Source organism: Hippoglossus hippoglossus, chromosome 8 (genome assembly GCF_009819705.1).
Source record: "Hippoglossus hippoglossus isolate fHipHip1 chromosome 8, fHipHip1.pri, whole genome shotgun sequence".
Lineage (NCBI taxonomy): Eukaryota > Metazoa > Chordata > Actinopteri > Pleuronectiformes > Pleuronectidae > Hippoglossus > Hippoglossus hippoglossus.
The window spans coordinates 22899635-22909819 of NC_047158.1; the positions used below are offsets into that span (position 1 = coordinate 22899635).

Consider the following 10185-nt stretch of genomic DNA (forward strand, 5'->3'; position numbering starts at 1 on the left):
ATTAAATAAATATTCCTGAGCTGAAAACATGCTGCTCATTAGAGCTGGTAAAGCTTTGTTGCATTTGTTATGAGTGTTACTGAATATTTATTCATCTTTACTCGTGTTGTTCAGGTGGCGTTTGTCTGAGCTGTCACTCGCAGGGCGACGCCCTCCGTCACTGGACGGACTGCCTGAAGAACAAGGGCAACAGGGTGGAGAGGTGGCACATCCTGACCAATGAGCTGCCACGAACCCTCAGCCACGAATAACCCTCTGCAGACGGTTTCAGACGGTTTCAGACGGTTTCAGGGTCATGTGGTTCCTCTGGTTCCTTCACGGGACCGACTCCAGTGTCTTCACCACAGGAATCAGCCGGAGCAGCATGGTGCTGGTGTGCCTTCCATCTTCAACAGTGAGTCGTCCACAAGAAGAAGAAGAAGAAGAAGAAGAAGCTTGTTGGCTGAATCACACACACACACACACACACACACACACACACACACACACACACACACACTTATGAGGGGTGGAACCTACAGAAAAGAAACTGAAATCACTTCTAGCTTAAATTAAATTGCATGATCTTTTTCTACAACTGTTCTCTCAGTCATCGAGTGTCTCTGCTCCCAGTCAAAGAGTCTGAATCCAAAAAGAAGAAATGAACATATTCCTGGTGATATGACAGCGCCCCCTGTCTGTACATATTCTGGTCTCAGTTGTAATTCTGTCTTTGTTCTCTCGTGTAAAACACTGGAGTCTCAAAGCTGAGCATCAAAAACTAAACTGTGGTTGATCTTTGATAAATCCAGATGTTGGTTTAATGAAACTTCTGAATGTATTTCCTGACTCGTCTAACATCTGGATCAATGTGTTGTTTTTAAAGATTATAAACATTTAAATGCATGAAGCAGCCATGTTACCGTTCCCTGTGCTGAGCGTCCCACACACACTGCTTTATTGGCACGACCATAAGTAAGTGTAGTTTTGTCGAAGCATGTTGTGCAAAGTTTACATGTTAGTATAATAATTCCGAAGGTAAGACAAACTACGTTTTCTTCTTGGACTTGAACTGTGAGCATGGACACGTCTCGTGTTGCACTTTGACTTGTTGAACAACCTAAACACCGCTAACGTCTAACATCCGAAGCTGCAAGTTTCCTCTGTGCAGCCTCACAAAATGGACTCTGCTCCAGAGTCTCGCTGCCAGAGGAGATAACTGGAGGGAACAGGGCCGTCACTGACTCCAACCAGAATGTGACTCAGAGCTCAAACCTCTGCCAGGGCCCAACAGTCCCTTAAATTCAACACACACACGTAGTCCTGTAAACAAGCCTGCTTTTTAAAATCAAGATCCATGAGAAATCCGTGAAAACCTTGAATAACACCTGCAACGTTAAAGAAAGTGAACTTCAGTAGTTTTGATGTAAACCTGGTAACAAACAAACAAATATGGGTGAAAAGCTAAAAATCCAGTTGGAATCAATTCGTTCGATGTTTCCCAAATACTTTTGTGTTGAGATTTTTCTCGGACTGACTTTACTGATGCAGTGCAACTGGTCAAACTGATAGTGAGCGCCCTCTGCTGGGTCACAAGGTTACGTAGTCGGTCTGATGTGCCTTGAATTCAATCAGGTCATTACAGTTAGAATCTTGAATAGTTTGTTATTCACAGTTAATAATCTCCAGCAGTGAAAAGACAATTTACCTTTGGATTAAAGATACTTCAAACAGCAGCAGCCAGAAGAAGAAGAAGAAGAACATCAAATCGTATGACGTTCAAACAGCAGCAGACACAGATATAATCTCTGGAGCAGAATCCAGTTTTCTCTCTGTTTTGTTCTCCACCAACAGTTCCACCCTTCATATGTTTGACTTTAGTTACACGTCACATTTTCCTGCTGATCAGGTGAAGGTTCAAGTGTTTAATATCTCACATGTTTAAGGGTTTTAAACCACAGACTATACATAAAGATGTCAGACATGACAGCCCCCAGAAGTGAAGCCAAAATGTCTTGATCCCCCCCTAGTGGCTGGCTGCAGTATTGGTCATAAACCCCGCCTCCTCCATGTTAGCAGTATTCTGTGGAGGCGACTTCCATTTAAAAACTGTCTGATGTTTCAAACACACATGACGACTGTTGCTAGCAGGTTGAACTAGTTTAGGTTAACTTTATCTTAAACTCTGATGGTGTCGGAAATTAGCTGAATTTTTGTTATATCATTTTTAAAGCCACAAGCTAACACAGACGTTAACTAACTGCTGCAGGTAAAAAGCTAATGAATGCTAACAGTAGATAAAGCCACTGTTTAAGGCCTCCCTATGTGTTTGATTTTAGAACTTTGGACAACATAAAAAACATCAGAACGCTTCGAGAGACAGGAACTGTCGGAGGCTTCATCTAAAAACGGTCTCATGTTTGTCATAAGGCTTCACAACGCACACACATTTCTATTGCACTCAATGACTGTGAAAGAATAAACTGCATCCTATTGTTGCCATGACGACTGATGATGATTATATATCAATACCAGTGGTTCTTCCTTGTTGTTGCATGATGCAAGATGTTGATATACTGCTTTATATCTCTATACGCCTGTTTTCTAATTCCAAGTGTTACATCATTTCTCTTTTATGCACGACTGAATGTATGAATGTGACTTTCTATACGATATTGTTGTTTACACTGATCTCGTGCTTTACAGTTGTTCTTACATTTCTATCAGGTGTTTTATGTACGATGCAACAGTAAATTTGGATTCAACACAAACTCAACTGTGACTTTGGTTTGTTCTTTCATTTCAGCTGAGTGGGTTGATACTGCCCCCCATAGATAGAAAAGAGAACTACACCAAGAAGCATTTCACCTCTAAATGATTTGATCGTTAACTTAAAGCACTTTGCAGAACTTCATACTTGTAATCAAAATGTTACTTTGATTACTAAGATTTAAAATGTAAGTCCACATGAACTTTTTTCTTGTCAATGTAAATGTATTAGGATGTATATATTTGATATAATCAAACACAAACCAACCACTTAAATGAATCAATAGTTTAGATGCACAAGTTTCACTAAACATTTATTTGGCCTAAAAACCTAAAATGTTTCACATGAATACAAAATACTCATAATGAGACAATCTGCAGAGATGATGGACACATTCACACTGTAACTCCTTCATGTGTTCACAGCTGACACACGTGTTTCTGATCGAGTCGTCAAACTCTGAGAAAATAAATAATATTCATCTTAACTTAGCAGCAGCCAGAAGCAGGAGAGTCTCTCACACACACACACACACACACACACACACACACACACACACACACACACACACACACACACACACACACACACACACACACACACACACACACACACACACACACACACACACACACACACACACACACACACACAGTCTGTATTATGAGTCAACATTATATTAGGGACACCGCTGACCTCTAGTGGTCACTCTGCTGTTTCCCAGCTCATGTAAAACTCTTTACACGATCAAATCCTGATCAGACCCAGAGAAACGTATTCATTCCAAATTAATGAAAGAATCCATAATACAGAGCAGATATAGAAACTGATATTACAAGAAAAAAACTCAGTTCACAGTGACGTCTCTTCAAAGTCTGAATGATGACAATATCCAGATTCTGGGCTGAAATCAATGATAATTCCTTATTGATAAATCTGATATTGAATTAGAATTTGACGGGTTCGTCCTCTGCAGCATAAAACACAGAAAGCGTCATGAGGTCGATGGAACCCTGACACGTGAAGTCATTCTTTATTTTCCTCATAAATTTATGGTTTTCATCAGAGATTTTCTTTCAAATATCATAAATATAAAAGTTATTTTCTCATTTTTTGTTCTCGTTAATTTCCGGCTTCATTCTTGTAAATTCAGTTTCTCCCCCGCCGTTCTGTTTTGACGTTTTTTAGGAAAACAGTATTAGTTTCATTTGGTTTCTATGCATCTAAAACATTGAACAGCCTGATTCATACCAGACACGTCTGCCACACATGTACAGGTTGGGGTGTACCTAATAAACTGACAGCTGATGTTTATAGGAATGATTTCTTCTACTGACACAGAGTTAAAGAGACGTCTACCGTCGATGATCCTGTACACAGATTGATTTCTGAGCTGTAGAGAAACAGATTCCGTCTGTTTCAGTCGTGAGAAAGAAAACGTGAAATATTCCTTGATTCTCAAGTTCCAGTCAAACTTTTTTCCTTCAAATCACTTTGCATTTCATCGGAATCGGAGCGAATCGTCCTCTCCAGGGTTTATGTGACATAAAAAAATAAATATAAATAAATTAACACAAAGGCATGAACAACATCAGTCAGTAAAACTATGTAGCTGCCGAGAAGCACAACTCGTCCCGATCCACAGCAACGCAAAGAAATGACTCCTGGTCACTCATTGGCTGCCTGATCTGTGCGCCACCATCCTTTCAACGAATCAGACGAGTTCCCAAGCGAGACGCTCGTGCAGGAAGGAGGCAGAAAACAAACCAATGAAGACTGATGTGTTTGTGTGTCTAGGAAAACATCACAGGAAACATCACATCTGCACAGAGGGTTTTTGTTTTCAGCGGCGTGCGTTCTCCCCCCCGGCTGCTGCCACACGTCTCGTCCCAGCAGCATCACTTCCTCCTGTCCAATCAGGCGTTGGCCACGAAGCACATGTCCTTCTTTAAGTGAATCTGCAGGCCGCTGGCCGTGGTGAAGGTCTTGGAGCACTGGACGCAGCGGTAGGGTTTCTCTCCTGAATGTGTGCGCTTGTGTTTCTTCATGGTGTCTCCGTCGCTGAAGGTGCGGCAGCAGTACGGGCAGCTGTACGGCCGCTCGCCCGTGTGGATCCTCAGGTGTCGCCGCAGGTTTCCTCGCTGGCTGAAGCTCTTGGAGCAGAAGGTGCAGCAGTGCGGCCTCTCGCCCGTGTGTGTGCGCAGGTGGCGCCGCAGGTCGGCCGACTGTGCGAAGGACTTGCAGCACCAGTCGCAGGCGTAGGTCTTTTGTTTCTGCTCCAGGTGGAGGCGGAGACTGTTTGCCTGGCCAAACGCCTCGCCACAGCGGGGGCAGCGATGGATGAGCTCGGAGGTATAACCAGCTACTGCAGCATCATCAGCTGGAGCCGTTAACCTCTCCTGAGAGGGCTTCTTGTTTCGATGAGCTTCATGTCGGCCTGCACGCACCGCCGCCGCCGCCGCCCGGTCTGCGTCTGTGGTTCTGAGCTTCGACTCGTCCTGTGTGATGTGAGCGTGTGACACCGCTGTCACAGACTCTGTGTGACCTTCATCTTCACTCACTCTGAACTCCTCAGGTTCTGTTTTGATCACAGCAGGAACTCGTGGCTCTTCTCTGCACGCTGGGATCTCAACGTGGTTTTTGGCGGCAGAGGCAGAGGGAAGATTGAAGGTGGAGTATCGAGGATGAGGTGACGCCTTGCTGCTCACCTCCTGCTGAGGATCGGGCTTCAGCTCTGGCTCCCAGGCTTCAGCGGGGTCCTCATTCCTGGGGAGGAGAATCTTCCTGGGGGGCGTCCTGTTCTGGACAGACAGCAGCTGCACGGACACGATGTGCTCGTGAGGCTGCTTCGCTGAGGGAGGAGCCGGCGGTCTGGGCTGCTTCAGGGTCGAGTCTGGCTCCTCTGAGCGCGGCCTCAGATCTGGATCCGTGAGCTGCTGCTCAGGAGCCTCCAAACCAAGACTGGACCTGGATCCTGGAACCACAGAGAGACAAATTTAACTATTAAAATCCTCCTGAGAGGAAAACGTCACACCAGACCGTATAGAAAAACCTGTCAATTTAACGATGAGTTGGTTTATTAGAAGCACACAAATGATAATTATGGAATAACTTTATGATTTTCTGAATAAAAATACTTTATAGTTAAATCCGGTGTTAAGATACAAAACAACACGTGTGTTTTTCAGAAGCTAAATGACGTCCTGCTGGAAACTGATGTAAAACGGAAGTAACATGAAAATGACATAAAAAGTCAGTAAATCTTTAAAGTTGGTTCATTTAACAGAAGCCGAATAACGAAGAGAATCTTTAACGAACGTTGGAAACTTTAAAGTCTGTGTTTAACATCGGTTTTCTGCCTTAAATCTCTTAGTGAATCTAAACTGAGCACTTTTGTCAACGCAGTCCGGAGCGGCGCTGTGGTGTCTCGGCCTTACTCAGCCAGTCGGTGTCGGTCTCCAGCAGCAGGATGTCCCGCAGCTGTCGCCGCAGACTGTCGTTCTCCCGCCGGGTCCTGGCCGCCTCCTCCCGGTACTCGGTCACCGCGTCCTCCACCACGTCCAGGACGTCCCGGAGCAGCGCGCCGAGCCGCTGCGACAGGAAGGAGCTGAGCTGCGGCAGTTTGCTCATCGTGATCCGCTGCGGCACCGGAAACACCAGCGACAACAACAAACCGACCGGAAACACTACCGGAAACACCAGCGACAACAACAAACCGACCGGAAACACTACCGGAAACACCAGCGACAACAACAAACCGACCGGAAACACTACCGGAAACACCAGCGACAACAACAGACCGACCGGAAACACTAGCGACAACAACAAACCGACCGGAAACACTACCGGAAACACCAGCGACAACAACAAACCGACCGGAAACACTACCGGAAACACCAGCGACAACAACAAACCGACCGGAAACACTACCGGAAACACCAGCGACAACAACAGACCGACCGGAAACACTAGCGACAACAACAAACCGACCGGAAACACTACCGGAAACACCAGCGACAACAACAAACCGACCGGAAACACTACCGGAAACACCAGCGACAACAACAAACCGACCGGAAACACTACCGGAAACACCAGCGACAACAACAGACCGACCGGAAACACTAGCGACAACAACAAACCGACCGGAAACACTACCGGAAACACCAGCGACAACAACAAACCGACCGGAAACACTACCGGAAACACCAGCGACAACAACAAACCGACCGGAAACACTACCGGAAACACCAGCGACAACAACAGACCGACCGGAAACACTTGCGACAACAGCTAACCAACCGGGAACACAACAGGAAACACTAGTGACAACACCTGACCGACCGGAAACACCAGCGACAACACCAAACCAGAATTTAGGACTAAACACAAACTGTGAATAAAGATGCATGACATGACAGCTACCTTTGATCGCCCCCTGGTGACTGGCTTCAGTATGAGTCATAAATCCCGCCTCCTCAATGTAAGCAGATGATACATGCACCAAACTAAAAGCTCTTTGTTTCCTTATTATATGATCATCATTTACGTTTACAATATTCACATAGATAGATAGACAATGGACGCACAGATATAAACATAAGAATAATAAAAGGTCAAAATAGGTCAAGAATAAGTTCACCGCAGTGAGATGAAAGTCACCAGAACTACTACAAGTCACTATAAAGAAGTTTGTGCTAATGGAGATATTGACAATACAAATATTTTAAGGTGATTAATAACTGCATTAGACTAACATAGTAAATCTGTAGAATAATGGTACAGCAGATGTAAGTGTATTTTAAAAAAGTGAAAACTGTGCAGGAGTAAAACTTAAATCACAAGACTAGAGAAGAACATATAAAATCAAATAAATATTTAAAAATGTCTGTGGTTTTAATATCACGTGGTCTCTGTTGGTGGCGTCATGTGCATGTGTCTGCATTGTGTTGGTCTGAAGAGATAAATGTGACTTCTTATCCAGTTATCCATGTTTGTATTTTACCACGCAAAATACAAACAACAACAATAATAATATTAATAATTGGTGGTTTGTGAATCTGCAGTTGGTGCGTTGGACCGACTCTCAGGTCAATCATCAAAATATTATATATATTCAGATCTAAATCAAACAGGAAGAAGAGACAGTTTCTTTTATTTTGTGTTTATCACATTTATTACATAATGAATTTCAAACGCTGTTATATATGATACATCAACACTGACATGGGTGTAAATGTCATTAAAAAATGATAATGTTAGAAATCAGACTTTTTAATGCTGCATTGTTGGATTCTACTTCGTCAGCACAAACCTCAGGATGGGACAGAAACAGGTTCAGTACGTTTCCAGTATTCAACCAACACCACACAGGACATTGGCACATTTGCCTTCAAAATAAGAGCATGCTGTAACACACTTCAGGTTGAAATACAAATGAAAAGTAGGTGTGTACGTGTGTGTGTGTGTGTGTGTGTGTGTGGGGGGGCTTCTTTAATGACAGAACCCTGCAGAGCTCCCACTAGGCTTTTATTTTGAATTGTTTTGAGAGGAACTGCTATTAGCTCCAGTCAGCTTGACCCTGTGGAAGATGGAACAGCAGTGACTATACTGCAATTACTGCCGCACACACACACACACACACAGACACACACACACACACACACACACACCTCCCTCCCCTCTTACCTCTTGCAGAGAACCAGAGCTGCGGCAGGACACTCCTCCACTCTGCATCACAAATGAAACATTAAACTGCTGCAGAGCTGCTCCTCCACCTTTTAAAGGTTTGAACTGAGTCGTGTTTCACATTTGGTTTAGATTTGCTTTAGTGGCAGGATTAAAGCCTGTTTCTCCTTCTGAGAGAAGATGAGCATCAGCCTGCAGCTTCCTGTGGACTAGGAGCAGGTGAGAGCTGCTGATCTTTTTATTTCACATGTGTGAGGAGCATGTGCTGCTGTTCCTCTGTGGGTGTGTCGGGCTGCATCCATCTGGATTCTACCCTTTTCCTTTGTCTGCCTGCGATGCATTTGGTGCATTTAGATTGTGTGTGTGTGTGCGTGTGTGTGTGTGTGTGTGTGTGTGTGTGTGTGTGTGTGTGTGTGTGTGTGTGTGTGTGTGTGTGTGTGTGTGAAATGATATCAGACATACTCATGCATCAGTGTGTGTCAATTATGTATAAAATATGGTTGTGTTGCTTTCATGGTGTTTCCTCACGAACCAGATGTGTCGTATTAGTCGAGAACTTGTCGATTCCAGAAAATCTCGTCCTGTTTTGTCTTTCCAGTGAAGCACAAGATATATTAATCAGAATAAAACATAATAATAAAACCAACAAAGAAATGTTGTTTTGTGCGACAGACGAATCTAAACACATAAATATTCAACTTATAGAGATGGAAAATATACATGAGCAACAAATTATATTTTTCCACAATAAATTTCTTAATTTATCAAATATTTTGCTGATTAAATATTTCGTTGAGCAGCAAATTAGAAGATAAATCGAAAATTAAAACACACATCGACTCCGGGTCCTGAAAGTGAAGCCAGTGTTGAAGATCTTAAAACCTGTCTTCTCTCCCTGACCAGCAGGGGGCGACTCCACTGGTAGTTTCTATAGAAGTCTATAGAAAATGACTACTTCTGTCGGGGGTGAATACCACAGTGTGATTGACAGCTAGTACCATCCAATGGGTGAAGATGGGCGTGTCCTTGGGGCCACCCCCTGCTCCTCCAGATATACAGAAAATTATGATGAGAATATTTTCATGTGGTTCTTTTGTTCACATCTAGTTATAACAATATGACATTTATCTTATCACAAAAAATCCTGTCTTAATGAGATAAATTTGAGTTTTATTTTTGCGAAAATAAAAATCTTTTTTATGTCAATATAATATATAATATAACGTAAAAAATGTGTTAAAACAATCAACTTTTAACATTATGACGCGACATTGATCTGTTACACAGACAGATAGACAGACAGACAGACAGACAGACAGACAGACAGAGAGACAGAGAGAGAGATGAAATATCAGGATCTTATTTCATGAAGAAATGCAGAGTATCCGAGAGAATGTTGCTCTGTAAGAAAACCCTGTGGCTCTGTCAGCTCTTCCAGTTGTGCTGCAGTGTTTGCTCCCTGGAGACGAACGAGGGGAACAAGTCATCAATCTGATGGTGACTGTGATATTCAGAGAGGAGCCTTCCTCCAAACCTGCTCTGTAACAGTTCATCGTCCACACCGTCGCTCACATTCATCTGAAGTTCGTAACATCCACGACACCCACACAGGAAAAACACACGAGCCACAAACCACCAGAACATGTATCTGTGCGGACGCAGAGGAGGCAGAGAGCAGCAGCTGCTCCAGAGAAACTGGAAGTCTTTCCACTACTTAAATACAGATTTATTGATGCATTAGAGAAACT

General features: G+C 43.5%; 3 protein-coding genes and 1 long non-coding RNA gene across 6 annotated transcripts in view; 3 read left to right on the plus strand and 1 right to left on the minus strand.

Annotated features, from left to right (window-relative positions):
• The window catches only part of doc2a (double C2-like domains, alpha), a 29253-nt gene extending 28125 nt beyond the window's left edge, over positions 1–1128 (plus strand). For both annotated transcript variants that reach the window (XM_034592722.1, XM_034592721.1), the window contains one exon: positions 115–1128. In XM_034592722.1, the coding sequence (XP_034448613.1) occupies positions 115–251 (137 nt within the window). In that variant the 3' untranslated portion in view covers positions 252–1128. The remainder of the gene's footprint in view (positions 1–114) is intronic.
• LOC117766014 (zinc finger protein 358-like) lies at positions 480–7016 on the minus strand. The gene is made up of 5 exons (XM_034592708.1): positions 6187–7016; positions 5251–5723; positions 4551–5205; positions 3929–4386; positions 480–498 (listed from the first exon to the last, which is right to left on the minus strand). The coding sequence occupies exons 1-3, from the start codon at positions 6377–6379 to the stop codon at positions 4666–4668; spliced, it is 1206 nt and encodes a 401-aa protein (XP_034448599.1). The 5' UTR covers positions 6380–7016; the 3' UTR covers positions 480–498; positions 3929–4386; positions 4551–4665.
• LOC117766038 lies at positions 1430–2750 on the plus strand. Its single transcript, XR_004614658.1, has 2 exons — positions 1430–1614; positions 1724–2750. It is a non-coding gene; the product is annotated as an uncharacterized LOC117766038 (long non-coding RNA).
• A 1363-nt stretch (positions 7017–8379) lies between the features above and the next one.
• Positions 8380–10185, plus strand: part of LOC117766031 (trafficking regulator of GLUT4 1) — a 4645-nt gene continuing 2839 nt past the window's right edge. Inside the window, exon 1 of one of the 2 annotated variants that reach the window (XM_034592742.1) lies at positions 8380–8656. The gene's annotated coding sequence lies outside the window, so the exon portion shown is untranslated. The remainder of the gene's footprint in view (positions 8657–10185) is intronic. The other variant, XM_034592741.1, reaches the window with a different exon arrangement.